Here is a 23,358-nt window from a genome sequence, read left to right as displayed (position 1 = left end):
AAATAGTAGTAAAAAAATACATATATCGTTTCCAATTAAGAAAAGCTTATAAAAAGTCTGCAACGTGTTATAATTTTGTGCCAGTGTGAATGGCCTAAGCTCGAAATATCGCTTATCCTAAAACTTTAGTTAATTGTGACATTCGATTTGCAGAATTAAAATATAGGATTAGTTTGGTAACAAAAAGGTTGGTAACAAAAGGACTCAAATATAACGTAAATTGATTTCTCAAACCATAAATAAGAATATTCATATTATAAGGGTATTCATTAAATTTCCAAGAACCAAATCTTTGTCTAATGGCAAAAACAGATGGTACAGACCGCGAAACGATCCGTCAGTATTTTTACAGATACTTATTCAGTTGTTTCTGGTTGCTTATAAACCCAATATTAACATTTAATATAATATTTGTTTAATTTACTATTACCAAAATGAAAGGTTTGCTGGAGTTACCATACCAATAAATTTAAAAGCTTGAAGCCGTTATTCTGAGAATTTTGGCAAAGTACTTGAATTGAATTTTGAAATACATTTAGCATTATATTACCCCATATTATAGTTCATCGTAGATTCTACAAACAATAGTGAACAAGAAAATGAATTAGGAAATAAACTCCGATCCAGGTGTATAAAGCCGTGGAGGTAAAATGTCAGGACAAAATATCCTATTTTGTGTCAAATAAAGTGTCAAATATTGCAATTATTGGTTGATTATAATAATAAAACAACAGTAGGGAAGTAGGTGAGTAGGCTGAGTAGTATGGAGTAGCGTCAGCAGAGGCAAGAGTAGGAGCAGCAGTATTGGCGCGGGCTCTGTATTGATCGCCGCCTGGACCAGCAAACTTTTAACTAACTTTTTCTGGGGAGTTGGAAACTTGCTAAGAAAGCTGAGGCCGGGAAGTCTGCCTCGATGTACAAATTTTCTCTTTCTCCAAAACATCAGGCTTCGCGTGGACCAACATCAAAACACACACCTTGTTTTTCGCCTTATATGAGATTTGTCTCCACCGCCCGTTTTGTTAACTAGAAATTATCGGGTAGTCAAAATAATAGGTTGTTCTACTAGCATGTAATGAAATATATAGAATACTGTGTTGTATTTATTGAAAACAGACCCTTTTTATTTTTTCATTAAACACGGTTTAATAGAATCACAATTTTGTAGAAGAAACTAAAAGTTCAAATTTTACATTTCTTAATACTAATAACTGTTTAAAGACCAGAATCCGAGTGCCAATCTGCATTTTATAAGTACAGAATATTGATTTTTTAAAAATAAATAAACAATTTTCGCTTAGTAAAGAAATTGATCGTCAGTCGCGCTAGTTTAGGGGGAGGTCGAAATAACAGGGTATTGAAAGGGTTAACAAATTAAAACGATATATTATTTTTAGCTTTGTACACTTAAAACCAATCGTCGGACGCTTAAATAAATGTTAAATTATAGCAAAACTGACTGAATGCACACTTAAATTCACGACATTCAGTCTCTTTATATATTTGTCTAACGGTGATACAATTATGTGTGTATCAGTCGGTTGGTTTTAAATGTATCAATCTATGGAAAATAATAACCATCATGTCCTTTCTTAGAAAATTATTTCTATTTAAAACAATATCTTTCGCATTCCAAGAAAACCCAGGTTATGTGCTTATGCGGTAAAAATGGTCTCGGCTCATACACTAAAACTACGCAAGTCCACAACAGTTTTATCTGATGATTTATCTGCCATTTTAATAGGTACACTTTGTATAGATATTTTTAATACTGATTTTACGTTTTAATTTACAATCTCGCATTGTTATTTTAAGGAACGATGCTGCAATTTATTTTAAAGCAAATATTTTCCACTGTAGAAATTATTTATAATTTACTTTGACTTTGTAATTCCTAATGAGCCATACGATGAAACAGTGGGGATATTTTTCTAACAATACTAAAACATAGTACATCTTTTTTCTGTTCAGCTCCGAGAGTAAATCGTAACATCTTTCTGTTTTTCATTTATTTTATATATCGTAAGGTTTGCTTTAATAACAGTAAATTCAAGAAGTAATCCTTCAAAAGCGTTATCCAAAGGGAAATAACAAGGACAGAACAGCACGGCGGAATAAGCCATGAGTTTAGGAAACAGAGCATTTGGCTATCGGCTGTTCCAAAGTGAGTTTGACTCGCAACAACAGGAAGGAAGGGCGATTCCGTTCCGGGGTAGATGCGATCAGAAGGACCAGGACCCTCGAGTATCCCGCGTTATCGAGCCCATAAATCCTTCATACCTGAAGTGGCCTTCGATTAAACAGAGATTGCAAGTTTCTTTGCGAGTCCTAAATCAAGCAAACATATCTGACAACGATAAATCCTGCCTTGCCGATTCCGCACCCCAGCCGTCGCGCCCCGGCCGGGGTCTCCCCGCGCGCCGCGCCTACCGGAAGTCCATAAAGTGCTGAATACACAGCCGGAAGTGTGGGGAATAAAGTGTCAAGAAATGTTTGGAAACAGGTAGGATGTCGGACATCATGGGATCGGAGAGCTGATAAAATATTTAACAGCACTGAAACACGTTTTGATTTAGTAAAGAGTGGCTCTGGAGTTTTACGCTAAGTACAACCTTATGTAACCCAAATTTGATATTTTTGTATTCTTCTGTAGAGTTGACTAGATTATTACTTGAAATAATGGCATCCCCTGACATACTCTGCATTTGTTTAATTTTTTAATATAACGAGTTATTTTATTTTGGGTGAACCAAATTTAAATAACAATAATGTAACCAGAATCAAACGAATACAAATCTTTTTTGGCTGAAGTGCAGTGAAATCCAGTCAGAACAATATGACTTCCATTAAACTAGTTAATGGGTCCTCCCATTTCCACATACGCCGGATCTAACGCGGCTGATAACCGATAACTTCCTTAAAAAAGTTAAGTTTAAAGCTGTAAACGTTGTTTTTATTGTAAAGTAATTTTTTGGACTTGTTTTGCACCAAGTAGGCCGTAAATATTTATTTTATTTGATATTTTAACATAACTTATTTAGGAAACACGTAATTTTATTCCTAGTGTTACAAAACAATCAATGTACAATTAAAGATTTAATTTTGGATTATTGAGTTATTTTCTATATCTTTAAACTGATCTTCCTTTTTGTGTGCTCTGTCTTGGGCCTTATTACCTGTTTCAGGATGTAAATCTGTAAGGTCTCGCCTGGAATAGAACCCGTCTCCTTCCGTTAGAGAGCCGCAGTCTTATCCCTACGCTACGCTGGAGCCTTGTGGCCAGTTTGTGATCTAGAAAAAACGTACTATTTTTTTATCAACTTATAGGCTTACTAAAAGAAATAGCATTGTAAGGCTGTGATGGTGCACAAGATTCTTTTCTACGGAACTGCTAAACGGAAAATTAACACTTCGATATTTGCCTTACATACAAGAAAAGTTGTTTTTGCAATTATGTTCCGCAAACTTCTACCCTCCCCCCACCACGGGATAAATCAGGAACTGTCATGGCAGCGTGTGGCAGCTTGTTCCCTTGTTCCCTGTTCCAGTCCGGTCCTGGAAGGGAATGGTAAGGAGACTATCGCCTTGGGAGTAACTGGAAAGCTCTAGAGAACGCATTCTTAAGCTAGGATTGATTTTGTGTGTATTTCGATTTAATCAGTAACTTGCAACTGCCTGTAGAGTATTGGGACCTTGACGACCATAGACAACTGTCCAGTTCCTTAGTGTCCAATCTAGGTACCAGCAGATAATGTAGGTCGAGGAAGGATGGTTTTAGGCCCCAACTACATTCACCATGGTAGACACAATAGTTGTTAACTTCAATTAGATCAATTGAATTTTGATCAAATTCCCATCAAATTTTATTCCAGGAAAGTAGGGCTTGGTTTTGGAGAGAGGGAAAAGAATTTGATGTAGATCTTAGTGTATACCGGATGGAGGTATGGAATAGATTTGCATAAATCTAAATTTAAATAAATTAGATGTTCCTCATTCAAAGTAAACATTTAACCGCTGTTTTTCCCAAAAAGTTTGATTCGTGTTATACACATACACTTTATTTATTTAAATCTTGGGGGAGGGGGTTATCCCCTTATATCCTCCCATAGATACGCCACTGGTGCTTAAAACTATAAACTCGAAGGTCCATGAAAAAATATTCGTTGAATCAACAATTGCTTTAAAAGAAGAATGAAAGTTTTAGCAATTTACGGATAAAACTAAAATACATGATAATTAGACCTCCCCCGTCCGATTTGTGTTCAAATTGACGTCAGTCAAACTAAATCTCTCAATAAGGAAGAAAGAATACATTCAAGAAATAAACTCTATACATAAATCAAGCGCAACGCATTTAGCTTGGCCTTTTTATTTGAAAGAAGGGAGAACGTTTTCGTAAAGTTGTTCAAATTCATTTGAGGACTTCAAGAAATAATGTGGGTACTGCAAAAAAATAGTTGATTTCAAGTAACTATTTTCGTTATTGTCAATCACAATTTTAATGCGTCGGTGTGAATAATCTGTAGTCACCTCTAACGGTTATTGTAGTTTTTATTCAATAAAGATGATTTTACCTTCCTTTTTAGTGCACTTTCAATTCTTGATATAACATTGGCCATTAACGTACTGTATAGGAAATCATTAAGAAGGTATCGGTCAAATCGAAGTACTTTTGTACCTTTGAATAGATCGATAAGTTTTGTTCTTCCAGGGCAACAATGAAGGATCTGAGCAGCGTTGACCTTTCCCTAATACTACTTTGTAAACAAAACTCTAAGTCGTAAATAATTACCAGCGTTCTGTGACATAAAACGCGCGCCCCAGTCGTTATTCCCGATTGATTCAAAGGCGGTGCATTTCCATAATTTACGGCCGGTTTTACGCCTTTTGCCCGCGATACTTTTACACCGAGGAGCTGTCGCAACACGGTATTACTGGGTCGTAACGCCGTGACTGTTTTGCATTTACGGCCGCGATGATGGTCTAAGAAGTACGCAGACTTCATAATCGACACCGCGATCTCTTTATTCAACTCTTGGAAGAGACACTTTGTTGCACTTAAATCTCATTCAGTGAAAAAGCACCTTTTGTTCGTCCGGGAAGTCGTCAACTTTGCCGTTTTGTGTATTTTCGCAAAACTTTTACAGTTCCTCAATTCATTGTTTAAAGTTTTTCATTGACGATGGACGATTTAAAAAGGATAACAGGATTTCTGACATTTGCCATCGTTATATGTTAGAAAAATTGGAACAGTACATCTCAAGACTTGAAATCTACTTTCATCTTCAGGTGACAAACGCGTAATTACACAGCGTGGCAAAGAACTGCTACCCAAAAATCTAAGAAATCCCTGACTGGAACACCAACAGCTCACTGTACATGTCTCTATACATAACTAAGAGCTCTACATACGTATGTGAAACGTATCAACGAGGGTGTAAGACCTAACACTGAATCCTCTAAAAAATGTAGTGTTACATTCTATGTAACATATAGCGTCACACTATTCAGTATTGTTTTTATTTATAACATATAGTTTTTTATTAAGTGTATGTTTTAGAGTTAGTGAAGTTGACACACAACATAGTGGTTGTGATTCCTGACTTTAGGCGTGTCACAACGAACTGATATGATTTTTTTTATTTTAACCTAGTTTGTAATTATGTTTAAGGATAGTTATTTACCTGAAGAAGAGATCAGATTGTAGATCTCGAAACGTAGTGTTACTGATTTTTTGTTTCACTGAACGATGGCAAATGTTCGGAAAATCCAGTTTCCTTCACAATCCTTCCATCGTCAAAAATAAACTTCAAATTGTGTATAAGAAGCGTGTAAAATAATTCCCCTTACCACTATCCTATTAAGAACTCTTTAATGGTATACGTTTTACAAGGCCGTTTGAACTTCACATATGTTTAATATTAATATTATACTCTCCAATAATTGCAACTCTAAAATTGTTGCCACTTACATATGCTTACATTGAATAAATCATGTTTAATTCGTGTACCTGTAAGTAAAGGCCATTATTTGGTTTTGGCTTATCTCGCATTTTAACACTTGCCGTTTATGAATAAAACAATCATCATTGGTTCTGCTTGTTTTGAGGTATTTTATGTTATTTATATAAAATTTAAATACAATGTTATTGGGTTAAGAGCCGTGCTTAGCGTGTATGTATATTGCGCATAACGTTTTACTTAAGTGATGGCATCTAAAAATGTTCCTAAACATCCAAAGGTTTAATGTACATATCATATTAATAATTACGGTTTCATACACTAAAGTCTCGTTTAACCGAATTGACGGGACCGAGGTAATTCGGTTAAATGGAATTAGGTTAAAATGAAAGTAAACCATTTTTTAATGGAGAAAAAGTACTAAGTATCTGCAGATCTATTATATTGCAATGTGAATAGACTAATCTATGAGTTATGTTTCATTTTATTACGATCGTTATTTATTTATATTAATTAAATATTAAACATATTATTCTTGAATTCGATTCCGTTAATCCGGAAACTCGGTTAACCAACTTTCGATAAATCGAGACTGTAGTTAGACTTTTTCTTATCTAATATATATTTCATCCCTACTTACCTTGGATAGAAATGCACCTTAATAAATCTATGTTATTGCTACTTCATTCATAAAATTGAAAAAGAGTTAAAAAAACTACTTACTGGTCTTCGTGTAATCGATTATTTTGATTCCTCTTTTCATCAGCCTGCAACAGATCACAAAAGAAATTAATAAGTTTTAACAGTTTATTAATGAGTAGTTTATACAGTTTTATAGAACTCAAATTGTTGTGCAATAGTTCCAAATCGCAACCAACGTGCTCGTTTTCCTCATAGATAAACGAGAGAAAAGAACGAGGACGAGACACAAAACTGTCAAAGGAGATTTTCCACATTGTCAGGAACCTTTTATTGAAAGAGAAAACATATTTTTATGTCTCCGAGAAGAAAGAAGTGGAGTGCGGATTTAAGTGATTCGGTTTTCCAAGCGATCGCACACCGGAACCAATAGACATTGACACGATCACGCGATTGGCGCGCTGATGGATATCTGACGTCATATCCGGCTGTTTCCGCCGTATTTCCGCCTCGCACACACGCGCACACACCGACAATTAATACACCCCCGGGTCGTTCGAGGGTCCTTGTGTTTTATCAACTTTCCCAGGCACTTGACAACCTCTTTCCTACACTCGGTTTATGTCGATTGCCACAAGTTTCGATAGGTTTACCTTTTCTGACTTTGCGGCAAGATTTCGTGGAAAGAACGGAGAACGTCAAACTGTTAATTGTCAACCCTAAATAAGTTTATTTATGGATTAAACTTGAGCTTAACTTAGTAAGCATTTCTGTTTGATGTTTTAATATCATACAAAGAAAAGAGAACTAGTTAAAAGTTTTATGTTGTCCACTAAGCGTTAAAAGCGAGTGGTTTACATGAAACTGATTATATAAAAGTTAGATAATAAATTTGGCTCCCTTATCTTTGACTTAAAATAGACCTATTTGCCTTAATGACAATACATGACTGTCTAAAATATAGAACTTTAATTTTATGAGCCTTAGACAACAGTTTGGTGAAAATAGTATTTCATATTAAATTCAACCATGGTCCTGAATCGTACAGTGGGTTACATAATTTAACTGGATAGCTTAAATTTACAACGTTTGATACAAAAACCAGACGAACTAAATAATGGTGCACGAAATGCCAATATCTGACTAACTAAAATTAATTAGAATTTTATACAATAGCAAATGAGTAGTATATAATATTAGGTGACAATATCTGACTAGCTAGAACTAATTACAATATAATGTTTAATAGCACCTGGGTAGTACATAATATTACGCGACAATATCTGACTAGCTAGAACTAATTACAATATAATATTTAATAGCACCTGGGTAGTACATAATATTAGGTGATAATATATGACTAGCTAGAACTAATTACAATATAATATTTAATAGCACCTGGGTAGTACATAATATTAGGTGATAATATATGACTAGCTAGAACTAATTACAATATAATATTTAATAGCACCTGGGTAGTACATAATATTACGCGACAATATCTGACTAGCTAGAACTAATTACAATATAATATTTAATAGCACCTGGGTAGTACATAATATTAGGTGATAATATCTGACTAGCTAGAACAAATTACAATATAATATTTAATAGCACCTGGGTAGTACATAATATTACGCGACAATATCTGACTAGCTAGAACTAATTACAATATAATATTTAATAGCACCTGGGTAGTACATAATATTAGGTGATAATATCTGACTAGCTAGAACAAATTACAATATAATGTTTAATAGCACCTGGGTAGTACATAATATTACGCGACAATATCTGACTAGCTAGAACTAATTACAATATAATATTTAATAGCACCTGGGTAGTACATAATATTACGCGACAATGTCTGACTAGCTAGAACTAATTACAATATAATGTTTTAATAGCACCTGGGTAGTACATAATATTACGCGACAATGTCTGACTAGCTAGAACTAATTACAATATAATATTTAATAGCACCTGGGTAGTACATAATATTACGCGACAATGTCTGACTAGCTAGAACTAATTACAATATAATATTTAATAGCACCTGGGTAGTACATAATATTACGCGACAATGTCTGACTAGCTAGAACTAATTACAATATAATATTTAATAGCACCTGGGTAGTACATAATATTACGCGACAATGTCTGACTAGCTAGAACTAATTACAATATAATATTTAATAGCACCTGGGTAGTACATAATATTACGCGACAATGTCTGATTAGCTAGAGTTTATGAGTCTATAAAGGACTGTTAAAACTACACATACTGACACACAAACACATGGTTCTGGTGGCCATGTAAATCTAAATATACACGATTCAATATAAAGTGAATCAGTTGATTGAGGAAACCAGAGCGTAGTCTGTTACGCAACACGTAGGGTAGCGTACTCCGAACTTTTTTATTATTTACTATATGAGTAAATGTACGGGTAAAAAAGAATAAATAGAAGCAATAGAAATCGAAAGTGGGGCAAATGCTGCTGCAAGAGTTAATGTGCGTCGACCACTGAAGGCGCAGATTTCAGCTATCAATTACCCATTAGACGCTTTGTTTTGGGGTCGCCTTTTTATAGGCGCGCTTGTTAATGCACGGTAGTATAAGTACATGGGCCATGTAATCAGATGGCTTTGCGGCCCATTGTCAAACAGGGCTGTCTCACCCCCCCCCCCTCATACTACACCTCCTCCCCTCCCACCGCAATACTCGTTACAGTTTAATCGTGCAAGTCAACCGCTCAGCCACTTGTACGTGGCGCCTACACCGGGTAATCTACTTCAAAATCAGGATCCTGGCTTTGTCTCCTTCAAGGATTCTCACCCCCTCGGTAATGGGTCTGCGCATAAACTTTGTGATTTCAAAATTAGAACTTTTTGTATTTTATTATTTTTCGAGTAAGAAATTCAACAATGCCATAGTTAATAACGCGTAGACCCCACAACCGTATACCATATTCCTCCTTTGGTCAAGGACAAATACAGTGATTGTAAGTTTTAAGGGGGTGCAATCGATTTTGGCGCGGAATAAGATCCAGGAGGAGTGGTAGACATTTGAAGCAGAACTAAGGGCTATTCTTACTCAGACCAAAAGAAACACTGCTGAACAGAATATGTGTAAGATGACCGGAATTACTGACTTTTTTATTCATAAGAAATTATTTTTCTTAAAAAATTATGTATTGTTGTAAAATGTTGACAATATTTAATTAAAAATGAATTTCCTTTAGTCGCAAATGAATAAAAAAATCACCAATTAAAGCTATTGCTTCTATAAATAATGTTAAAAATCCTACAATTTTATCTTCAGTAGTATTTATTTGGACATAAATAAAAAAATTGTCATAACTTCCTACTTTAAAAGTATGTTCTGCCTTGCTGAGTGATCAAATAAAAAATGTTTTCCCTACACCCCCCCCCCCACAGAGAAGGTATTTTAAAAAGTTGTAAATAAAAAAAACATTTTTCCAACAAAAAATCGATTTTGCTACCTCTAAGCTTAACAAAAATCTGTATACTATATCCCTACTTTGATCAAAGGCAAAGATTAAAGATAATTATTATTGAATTATTTTAGAAAGGTAAAAACTTTACCGATAGGTTTTTAAATTTCTATTTTATTTCCAATATCAACCATATCTTGAATGAACGAAACAGGCTTAGATTATTTATTACGTATGATGCAGTTTTGTTCGTTCGAACAATACGAGGACCACCCAAAACTTTCAAGATGGATGCGACCCAAATATAAAGTATAATTTTTAGTAGGATGATATCATTTATGAAAAAACTACAATTTAGGTCTTGAAAATAAAAAAATATCAAAAATAAAAAAGGACAGATTGCTACAACATATGCGTGTTAGTTATCTAAGCAATATGATATATAGCTTACACACTATAATACCACAACAAAAGAGCCACTAGACCTACATTCATTGTCTTAAACAATGAGTACTAAAAAAATTCAAGTAATGTTGTATATAAAGCAAGTAAAGAAATATACATAAATACGCCTATAATTTATTACCACTCATTTATTTTATTTTGTATGTGATACAAATGAATTTATAGAGACAACAGAAGAAGATTTTTTTCTAATTGTTGTTCTGCTCAAGTTTTGGCCTGAGTGTCCTTGCTTTCAAACCAAGAATACTGTGGCTTCAGTGAAGCAAAACTTAAGTAACACGCATGGACACGCAGAGAGAAAATCTTTTACGAATCGAAGGTTTTAATTAATTAAAATTGTTAAGTAAAGGACTTCAATGTGATCGCTGAGAGGTCAAAAATACGCTGTTATCTTCATTTGAAGGGCGCAAAGACTTGGGGGTGACCAAGGTGACGTGGTGCGGGGGAAAACAAAAAGGAACGGATCCAAAATTTGTAATCCGCCGGACAAAGAAGCGGCCCGTCACGAGAGTGGAGGGCTTTTGTAACAAGAAGAGATTAAAAAGTTGACAACACTTGCAAGCCCTCTAGTACTTAGCCAAAGAGGATTTTAAAAACCACATTGGACTGTCTTCCACCTCAAATCACCGAATGGATCCGGTCCGGTTCTTTGTCGCAAATAATACCCTTTGTTCCTCCTCGAGGTGTATTTTTATTTTACTGTTGGAATCTGATTTAATAATTGTGGCGAGAAAGACCCGGTGAACCGAGTGATCATTGGGTGTCTGGGATGTTATACGAACTGAAAACAACAGATGTTTGTACAAAGAGGTTACTGTAATGTCGATTATTGTCTTCATTGTGACAACAGTATATTTTCTGAATCATTTTGGCATTTTTAATTGTCTATGGAATAAATTTCGTTGAATATGCTTGTTAGTTTACTAGGCTTTAAACTCGGAATGCATAGCATAGCGTAATGTTTTATGTAATGCCATGCGGACTCTATGTTTGAGCCGATCTTATTGCTTTTGTCGCTCTATCTTGCATACTCTGTCTTTGTAAATCGGTTTAGCTCGCATTTATTTTGCATTACGATCAAAATTTGAACATATTAAGAGTGACTACAACTGTTGGAATTGACTTGGTTGTTTTAATTAAAAAAGTGTTGTATTGCTTAATCAGGGCACATCAAAACTACATCATACCTTAGATTAAAGAACTAAAACTAAACTGAGCTGAAAATATCTAAAATATCGTGCAGTTTCATAATATCACGCGCTGCTCTGGTCGTTTCAAACCGTACCAGTTGTATTATCAAGGGCCCGATATGACCCTTGATAATACAACGAAAACGTAACGATGATCGTTCGACTATCCGAGAATTAGTGTATATAGATTCCGCACGGTTCATGGAAGCAAATCCTTTTATATTGTGGACAAAGGTCAAAGGTTAGTTCGTCCGTCTGGCCATATGCGGGGTAAATCTTTGTAAATATCACAAAAAATTTGAAACTCGGCCTGTGTGTTTCTCTTTATCCAAGAAAGAACAGAAAGTCAAAGAACCCGTCCGTCTGTCCAACGCCCTCGTTACGAGCTTTTGGGCCTTCCGATAATTGTCCATTGTATCGTTTGATTTATCTCACTTTAAAATAATTGTTATTTTATTAAATTGATATTTTAGACATTAGACATTCATTGATTTGTACATTGTATGAACGCTACGATAGGATTTGTTTATTTTATCTTAGTTTGTGGATAAGTGTTAGGTTAGTTATTTATCCACGTGAGGAAGAGATCAAATTGCATATCTCGATACGTAGTGGTACTGGATATTTATATCACTAGATGATGGACGATGTGCATATACCTCCCTCACTCAGTGAAAATACCATTTGGTGAAAAAAAGATGCAGTTGTTGGAATGTAAAACTCCATGAACAACTTGTTGAGGTTGAACGGATTCAGTTCGTGCTGAATTCCGTACATGATGATGAGTCAATCGCCGAATAATCGGCAATCAGAGGCGGGCGACGCGGGTCTACCCCGTCGGGTCGACTCGGATCGCACCCCACGGACAACGATTGATGTTCTTCTGATAGCTCTACGCCTCCCCGGAGAGTCGTTGTTTTCTTTCTATTTCCTCATCTTAGCTTCGCGCGCAATTCGCATTTTCCGCTCCGATAAACGGGCCCGCTCTAATGCCATTTCCGGTCGTTCACAAGCCGGGCAGGTACTCAGCTGTCTTTGAGCCGATTTATCGCCGGTGGAATCATCGGGGGAATTTCGAGGATTGTTTTCGAGATGTTAAGTTTGAATTAATGAAATCTTCGAAGTATATAATAAACGCTGCAAATGTCTATTGAGAATGGAATGGAAATGAAACGTTATTAATAAAATAAAACATTGGGATATATGTTTAATGTTTTTGATACATTTAAAATTATAAATATTTTCCAATGTTACTGGAAAACATGGATGATTTTTTTCTTTTAAATCGTAGCCATTATACTTAGGTTTTAGATTTAAGTTACTCATTGTTAAAAAAAGATCGTAAAGGATTTATTTATGTAAATATTTTTACACTTCGGATCTTTTGATTAGCAATTGGTTGTTTAGTATAAAGTAGGGGGGAGGCCACACGATTGTTCCATTCAGAACTCAGGCTTCTTTGATATCCAATTCATCTAAGAAATAACTGGGGGTACTTTGAAATGGAGTATTATAATTATGATAAAAATAAATAATGATTAAAAAACTTTTCTGATTATAAAAATACATATTTGTAGTAAATACCGCACGCGTACACATTACCAATATAAAAAGGTATGCCTAAGAATGACTTTCTAATTCTGTTTCGAATACATTACACGTTAATACAATTTCTATAAAGTATCTAAACTTGGGCCGAAATGAACGAAAATAACAAATAAATAATTACTATTTAACTGTTACTAAATACGGGGTCAGTGAAGAATTTGAATAGGACTATTAAACCGAGAACAAGTAGTATATTTACGTTTTTTTAACACTAATATTGCTATAATTTATGAATTGATAAGCTTAACATTGGACCTAATGTATTAGGCCATGCTCGGATACGTCAATTGTTACAAAAGAATGGATTAATGCAATTTGATGTTTTTGTTTGAAGTCAACACAACGTAGCTTTTTATTGGCTGAGGGTTAGCGAAGCCTGTTACTCGCGAGGCTAGGAAATGTCATTTCTGTCTGCCTCCCCACATGATATTTCGAGAAGGCACTTACTTACAGACTTGAAATTTTGCAAAAAGCTTCATATCTGTATAGCCAATATTGAGTTCGATGATGGTGCATGTTACTCCTGAGTTTGCCTGGGATTTAGCGAATATTTTTACATTGGTATCAATGTTGCCATGATAGCAATGAGACAATCGCAGATAAATAAATGATACATACAATAATATGACATTTGAAAAGTGCTACAGTAACAAATGTAACCCAATGAAATGAACTATAGACTTAAACGTTTGCATGAAACCTTAGTGAAGCCTGTTACGGGACGTGCAGTATGGCGTAGGAATAGCAAACACAAATACTGGAGTAATACAGCATTTTAAGTTCATTGTTTTAATTGCTTATTCATCAGTTGCTCATATAGGTATATGTTTAATGGTATTACTATCAATGTTTATGCAAAGGGTTTTTTTTGTACAAATAAAATGTAAAAATATCGTATTTGTTTTTATGAGAAGTTGACTATTTAACAGTTAAAAATGTTTTATAAAAATCTGGAGCTACTTATTTATGACGGTTTCGGAATTAATTTGGTGTACGCTCCGGACAATATAACTCCATATTCAATGAGGCCGGGACTAAATGTGGGCCAACAATCACATAGAGGTGTCCCGATCCCACAGCTTGCATGCAGTGTGGTCTACGGCCGTTCCACAGGTGGTTGGTCAGTCCGAGGGGGGGAGGGGGGAGGAGGGCTCTTTACGCGATACTTTACATTTATTGACAAGGGGTAGCCTATCTGATGCCGTTATCCCCCTTCCCCCTTGTAACACGACCGTTACAAATCACGTTCACTCATTGCCCCGTTTGTTCGGGGATAAATAATTGGCCGGATATGCAGATCGGGGTTATTGGGCCACGGGAAATCCCTCTGTTACGGAAAAACCAGGGAATAGGAATAACCGTTTATTAATAAGCGCACTTTTAGCACGCCATAGTGTATTGGCTATTATTGTCCATTCTCACACTTAGGCTATATCACTAGGAATATAACATATAAACTAAAAAGTTTCGGAATAAAACTTTATTGGTGAGTTTCAAACGTTTTTACTTGAACGATATAAAACTATACAAAGGGTATACCTCAAACGGATGTACAATGGATGACACAATGTGAACACCTCTTCATCTTGATTACACTTATTTATGAACTCATTGCATCATTTTTTTCGTCACCGACAATTTTACTTCTTTAGACGGACTTTGAATTCAGATGCCGGGAGTCGAGTCTGTGACAGCGTCAGATTTCAGACGCTTCACTAAGCGTAAGATGAAATGGAGCTTAAATCAACATTCGTATTTAATCAATCTTTCCCAACATGGTTACGTTAAGTTTTGAAAAATTAACGGTCGTCGATTGAACAACGGTGGTTTGGAATCATGCCTAAAACTTTTTAGTGTACTTAATTGTCCACCTGATGAGACAATGAAAGGACCTCTTCATCTGGATTACACGTTTTTCAGGTGTATCTGATGTCGAAACGATGCAAAGAGTTCCTTTGAACTTCTTCGTCGCCGACGTTTTTGGATCTCTTCAGGCGGACGTTGCTCCAGATTCCAGGATTCAGGTCGGTGTTAGCGTTAGATTTCAGCGCAGGGTGAAAAGGAGCTGAACTAAACATTCGTATTGAATCAACCCTTCCAACCTACGTCATGTGTAGAAGACTTGGTTGTAGACGATTTGGGATTGTAAAAGTGTCAATACAAAATTAAAAATTTTTAATATATCATAGGAAGCCGGATTTATAAACTTCGTAGGAAGAAGGACACGATAATGTCGACTGGTGAAGAATTCGCAACTCTCCTGGAGCGCTTATATTTAATATACCTTGAAGGAATTTAAAGCCATGCGTTATCTATTCAGTTAAAAGTTTGACTATGGTGGTCATTTGTATTAATTATTACACAGTATATTTATTATGTGGTTGAAAGTGGTAGGCTATACAGAAGTTTTAGAGGAAATTTTGGAGCAGCAAAGAAATGCGTGGATATTGCTGTGTCTATATCTTATAGAGTAAGCGTGCTGCTGCAGAACCCTAAAATGATAGTCGAATTGAGGCAGAATTCAGTGTTTCAGTTTCGTTAGTTTTCTTATTCATTATTGTTGTTATATAATCGTTAGTCCACATCGTTACTATATTTCGATGTTGCTTTTTTCTCTAGTTTTATTATTGATATAATAATACTGTTATTATTCTTCATTGTTGCATTTTGTTAGTTTATTACTATTGTTATTGTTACTTTATACATTTGTACGGTCTTTGTTAATTGGATGTTTCTAATACTGATCTTTATTGTTCCATATTATCGTTGGTCTATCAACTGTTGATATGAATTTACTTGTTCTATTAATTTCTCTTTTATGATGCTAGTTATTACCTTTTCTTCTTATGTTGATATTTTGTTTTATCAATCTATATCTTTCATGTTTATTGTCTAGTTATCATAGCATTCTGTCTTGCTCTGGTAGATGTTCATGCATTTTTTGTTTTGTAATGATGCTTTGACCCTTAGTCCTATATCATGTTTAGCCACATTGCCTTTGTACTCTAGCCATCTAAAACTTATTATTGTATGTAAATTTGTGTTACAGCGTTGGAATTTAAATAAATAAATAAGGTATTGCAATATAAGTACATTAAAACTATTAGTATGCAACTTAAATAAAAAATTACAACGGCGTTTTTTTTTTTCTAAAAGTACATAGGGGTTATTTTTGGTATACAGTAAAGCGAAAGAGTTGCGATCATGACCAAATACAAACACCTCCAGTTTCCCCAGTTTTCAGAGTCGGGGAACATCTCAAGAAAGCCACTAACAACCTTCCCCCGGTGGATCGACGGAAGCTCCTGTTAATTCCTGATCCAGACTGATCCAGGGAGTGACGTCAGACGCAGCCTGAGCGGTTAGCGGTACTGCGCTGCTGTGACACTCTCAGGATGGTAATCAACTTTGAATATTTCATTAGGTTTCTTTGCTCCCCTCGCTCCCTCCCTTTGTCCTACCCCTAATTTATTCTCTGATTCTCTGCAGAGTCATTCATTATATACAAAGCAAACCCTGGCCTAGCATGGCGGTCAGGTGCGACCTCATCAAGGGCTCCCTTGACACCCTTGACGCCCTTATCGCCCGTCACCTACGTCATTTTCTGCTCATGGAGTATTTGGAAAAATACCTTGCCAAGAGGATGATGTAAAGAAGTTGATACAACTTAGTCCTTTTTTGAATTTCAGTTGGAAAGTGTAACACCCTATTTTTGTTCAATACTTATTGATGAATTTGAATTTTTTAGGGGGATTATTTCTACGCCAATGGAAGTTTAATAGTTCACGCTAGACTTTTTACGAGAAAAAGATCTAAACCTTTTCGAAATTTTTATTGGCTTTTACAGAACTTGCGATCTAGGTTAGGCTGCAGGTGAATGTCAAAGATTTAAAAGGAAAACAGGATTCCGGGGTTTTCATTATCATTCAAGTTTCAAGAACTTGTATCTGTGTTCTTCTTCAAGTGTGAAATGTATAATTTGAGAATTAACAAAAATATAAATAAACATGTCAGAATAAGAACCAAACATGACGAAAAAAATCAAAATCAAACTTATACCTCGAACTCATTATCAGAGTTAAAACAGTTCATAAAAATAGCACTATAAAGAAAATGTGTATGGTTATAACCATTACGCACATATTAATGTAGATAAGTAAAGAATGGTCATCTCTACGTTTTTTCTGAATTGTTAATATCGCACTTGTTTATTCTTAAGTCTTAGATTTCTAAACCTGAGAAAGTATACATAAACATGTTTGAAACATACTATTTAAGACATTCTTAACATATAATACTGAAAAAATTAAATGAAAATTTCTATATTTAAATAAGCAAAGTTAAGAACTTTCTTATATACATTTGAAAAAAAAAAAAAAACAAACAAATAGAATACGTACAAACACAAGAAATTGTAAAATGTCCTTTTTGATTTGAAGAGCTAATGTAATATTATAATTCCCCAAAAAAGTATTACAGCGTTGATTAAATATGTTTTATACGCCATTGGAATTTTAATGGGAAATATTCAGCATTTTCTGAGAGAAATGGTCAAAATTCATTTATAAATTATATTGACCTCCCCGGGAATCGAACCCGTGACGTCTCGGTCAGACAGCCGCTGCCTTACCTCCACGCTAAGGCGAAGGTCAAGTTGTATTGTTCGTGAAATACAAGTGTGTGCTGGCTGCAGCTGATATGAATTCAAAAGTACTTTCAAATGCAGAATTCAAAGGCGGTTTTGATCCGTATCGAGTGTAGGTTAAACCTTGAACACGCGCTCGAACAAAAATCAAAGGGTGCCGTGTCAGAGCCCGTATCAATGTACCGAGTTAAGACGAAACTTCATAAATCATAAATCAGACGTCAGCTCCAGGAAATTGGAAAGCCAGCCACAAGTTTTCTGGCTTTCTTGTCAGGATGTAATGTTTTGAGCTGAGTTTGCCCCCACCACCCCCCACCCCACATTCTCTGTCGGATCTCCTCTTCAAGACGTGTGGCAGCAAGATTTATGAATTCCGTAAAATGTTGTGCATACTAAATGCCAAAGAAACTTGTTAGCAACATTTACTACCGTTTGGTTCCATCTTGAATACTACGATTTGCGGTAATTTTTGAGAACAGTGCGTATAAAATGAAATTGGAAAGTTGGTTTTATCACAATTTTAAGTACGTTTAGGTGTAGAATAAATGTTGCACTAAAATAGTAAGTGATTCGATCTGCCCACACTATTCCCATCAGGTCTAACTGACCTATCTTGTCAACAATTTGTATATATCATGCCTTTTTATAAATTACGTCTTGCATTTATGAGAGTAATCTATAGCCGTTATAATCAAACGTTGAAAGAATCACTCGCCTACTTTCAAAAACAAAACAATTTTCTAATAGATAAAAGTATTAATCCGTTAACATTAATCTAACACTGCTGTAGGCTATGGCCATATTTCAATTAAGTTTGGCGCCTTGCAAAATGAACAAAGTAACATTCTAGAAATTATAGTAAATAAAGCTATAATTGACTTACGAGGTTATAAATGAAAGGGTGAGGATTCTTGGAAAATATCTAACATAAATATATATTTTGGACGAGGCATTTTGAAGTCAAAGCTTTAATCTTGAGAGTACTCAAAAAGTTAAAGAAATTGTGATTTACAACTTTACCAAATAATAACATATGTAAATAATACATACAGTTTCAAAATACGTTTAACTTCTTCAGAAATAAAAATATGTTTAGCAGTTACATATTTTGTATTTAGGTAAGTGTAGTTCAAAATTAAAAAGAGATTATAAATATATTAAGTTTTGACTGTATATTACAGGTTTTTATATATATATATATATATATATATATATATATATATATATATATATATATATATACGTAAATACTGATAAAAACGTGAATGTAATTCGGATATATTAAAAAAATACTTTTTGAGCCCAACGGGCAAACATTCGATCGAAATTATAAAAGAAAATAATCTATATTAAAATCATTTAATCATTTCAATGCAGAAGATGTGACCACTTTCAAATTAAACATATGTTCCGTTAGTCGATTAACTTATTTTTTTTTATTTAATAGTCTTAGTCGTTAATTAATAAAAAAAATAAAAAAGATCAAAGAAATAGTTTTTACCGAATACAATTAAACGTGCACCTAACTGAATTCAGGTGTAGCCGTCTCCGAGGACTCAAGTCGGCAGTGGCTGGCTCACAGGAAGCCACAGCAGAGAGGAAGAAGAAACCAGGTGGCAGTGGCATGTCATTACCTCAAAACTTTGTCAATATGGCTTCCTCAGATTTATTGTTTGATGTGGATTTAATTTCTGCCTTGCAGTACAAGTTCTTACTTATCCGCCAACCACGTAGGAAATTTAACTTTCAAATAGGTTTGAACGCACAGTAATCAGTGTTAATTGATTTTTAAATGAGCAATGTTCCTTTTATAAATAAGTAAAAAATTAATTTGATCATATCAACAATGAAATACAAAAACAAATTAAATAGAGTTTTTTCTAAAAACGTCTAAAAAACATTTTATATACAGTAGGAAAATAAAATAAAGAAAAAATATATAGCGTTTGCATGGATTTATATTGTGATTGTTACTAGTTAACAAAACGAAAGAACTCAAAGAAGCTAAATACTTAATACATAGTATCCGGAATCATTTAACTTCTCTAACATTGGACCGCTCGAGCGGTCTAAGACGTCGGACTATACAGGTACATCTGACTAAGATCTGCGTTAGCCATAGCGCAGGTTCAGATCCTGTCTTTGACTGTAGCAAGTTTTATCAGTACCATCGACCTTGCACTGTATCGACTCTCCCCCTTATTCTGTTTGATAAGATCCTCGCACAGGCCAGTGGCCCATGAGGACGGGCAGAATTAAGGTAAAAGGTGAATGCTATGAATATAAAATTATGAATATTACATTAACCCGAATCAGAAACGTGGAAAAATTATGTTTTGTGCTCGACTTTAAAATGTTTACGAAAGAGTTAAAGTATTAAATTTGTAAAGTACCTTTGAACGTTGAGAGTTCATAACGGTTGTGTTTGCTGAGAGACTAAAATATAAATCTAGGGTTAAATATATATATATATATATATATATATATATATATATATATATATATATTTGTGTATGATAAATACATGACTACTCTTTTTAATTTTTTGAGCTTTACGTCATTTTCAGTCTCGTACGCCCTCGCATTCAGAGGGGGAACAAGTTCAAACGTTTACGAGTCACGAAAAATCCTGTAAAGTAAATTTGTACAAGGCGAATTATGGTTAAGTGCGCTTCATAATTTATCTGCTTTGCACTGTATAAATGAAAGATCTTCGCTGAGTATCAATATTATGTGTTATGCGTGAACAATATGCACTAACTCTGATGTATCAGAAGCAAAATAAATGAACTGGATGTAAATACTGATAATTTGACGAGAAAATAGAATATTATTTTTTTGATATAATCGTGTATTTGTTTGACGATTACAAAAATAAAATGAAGCAGTAGCCAAAGATATGACGAATTTTCAGGTGATAACACTGAAGGCATTACAAGCTTTCTTTAGTTCATAATTAAAAAATTCGAAAATTTTAATTGGTATCTTCTCTTACAAACATTTATTCTTTATTATAAAATGCATGAAAAAAAATTATGGTTGCCTGTAAAGTCGGTTTTACGGGCGAAGATTTTACGTGACAACGTCTTTTTCTCGGTAGAATATTTATTGATATGAATATTATTAAATTGCACAATAGGAACAAGGAATTGAATGAAAATAAGAATTGCACAAATTTTAACTATAGAAATATATTTTGTTTACTAAAAACATTGTACATAATTTGAAATTAATTAAAATTTGTTATTGTAAATGGTAAAGTTGAATAAAACATTTACTAAAATTGGAATTTGAAAATTCTTGCTAAACACAGTTAAATTCTAACTCCGCGCGTGGTGATTGGTCGGTTTAGTTCGTTTGTTTGGTCGCACTGTTATGACAGGTTAGAGGTTATAATTTGTTATTTTAAATGTTTGACTAGCAATACGCGCTGTTTCTTCTCAATCGACTGAATTACGATTGATTGCAGAGTGATTTAAACTAATAATTTACTTAACACTATCAACATTTGTCAATAGTATGACATAACCTATAAACTCAGTTTCTCAACTTTTGTGTCAATCTAACAATTAATCAATCAATCATAGTTTACGATAATGAAATATCAGTGTACAATTATTTACCTTTATTGTTGTAGTTGTTGTAAATGACGAATCTAAGCACTCCACATTTTCACGAATAAACATAGTTATCTGCTTTATCCCGTGCGGCGGACCCACAGTTATCTGCTTTATCCCGTGCGGATCCCGTGCGGCGGACCCACTGGACGGGCATCGTAACGTTACCGGGCGTTACACTTTTTCATGAGTGACTCCGAGCCGCAACCTAATTTAAGACGTTGTCACGTCAAAAAAACAAAGTAAAATTTTACATTTAATTATAAAATTTCGTTTTAAATATATTTACCGATTATTATATAAAAGTATTCATTTTTTACTAATGGACTGATGTTAGGTAAGAAATGGTTAAAACACAATTAATTAAATTTAATGATCATAATTATTGAATAATGCCGTAATGCAATACTTTTCTGTTTTCCATCCGATTATGAAGAAACGAATGCGGTTGAAATTGAAATCTAAAAGCGTAAAATTAGTATCATCGTAAAACTAGCCATTCTTAATGTATTTCGGCAAGCAAAATATTAACGACCGGCATTGTAAACAGTGTACAAATATGTTATAGTTATTTATTCTTATAAAGATAAATCAAATATTAATACAACCACTAATATTGATAACTATAGTATTAATGATTTAAAATGAATACACTTCTATATGTATACACATGTATACAGGTAGAGAGTAGTGAAGCTGTAGGTGTCTAAAATGAACATTTTTGATAATTCTTACGTCCCAAAATTTTGGAACACTCTTAATGAACACCTTGTATTTTGAAATACTGTAACATACGGGTAGAAGGTAGGAATACGTCATATCTGTTATGTCGTGTAACAGACTTTATTGAGGCTTCATGCAAATTTGAAGTATGAAGGTCAGTTCACTATTTAGATATCGTACAGACAGACTCTTGAGTGACAGCCTTCTCAAAGTACAACCAATTAATTCTCAGACAAATTATTTTCACAAAAAAAAGAGAAAGTCATAGGTAACAGATAAAAATAATAGAAGCACTCTAAAATGAATATTTGGTGAAATATGAAATCGTGGTTATAAAAATGGATTTTGAATAGTTTAGGAATTAGATAAATGACCGATCTTAGACATAAGCGTTTACGACTGTCGTGCGTGAACAAAACAAACTTGTTTGCAGCTGACCTGTAACCTCACGACCACTGGAAATTCACAATCACGTGACCTCAAAAAAATGTCCATTCATAACTAGCCAGTCATGAATGAAGTGGCAAGTGCGTTGACGGTATGAAGTGGTGGGTTAGGGGTAGGCGGCGCATTATAGGTTGGCAATTAGAGGATGAACTGTGCGGTGGGGCGGCGGTGGAATGTGGAATCACACCAAGGGGCTGAATAAATTAGCGGCTAAAAACTAAGGAACGCGGGCGGCGAGGGGTGGATTTTAAATTTTGAATATGAATGGGGAATTTTGCATCCGTAATAAGCGAAGGGGCCGTCTTTGAGATTTCGGCGAACATATGTAGATGAAGAGCCGCGCCAGGTTAACACCGCTATTGATTTATTGCATTCATTTGTGGGTTTCACAGCTTCCCCCAATCCGAGGGTTAAGCTCCTCTTCGAATTTCTCACTTCTGATTAAAGCCGTTTATTTATATTACCATTCGAATATGTTTATTAAGGTATAAAAATAGGAATTGTGAATAATCTACTATTGTAATTTCTTTACGCCACACTTTAAAATCAAATTTTATGTAGGTAGGAATATGCCACGCCACTTGTCGCGTACCAAGCTTCACTGAA

General features: G+C 34.6%; 1 protein-coding gene across 1 annotated transcript in view; it reads right to left on the bottom strand.

Annotated features, from left to right (window-relative positions):
• LOC124368162 (myelin transcription factor 1-like protein) overlaps positions 1-23,358 on the bottom strand; it is a 571,113-nt gene that overhangs the window by 61,723 nt on the left and 486,032 nt on the right. The window contains 1 exon segment of the mRNA XM_046825438.1: positions 6,684-6,727. Within this exon segment, the coding sequence (XP_046681394.1) occupies positions 6,684-6,727 (44 nt within the window).

This window comes from Homalodisca vitripennis, chromosome 8 (genome assembly GCF_021130785.1).
Source record: "Homalodisca vitripennis isolate AUS2020 chromosome 8, UT_GWSS_2.1, whole genome shotgun sequence".
Lineage (NCBI taxonomy): Eukaryota > Metazoa > Arthropoda > Insecta > Hemiptera > Cicadellidae > Homalodisca > Homalodisca vitripennis.
This window is presented reverse-complemented; position numbering and strand designations above follow the sequence as displayed.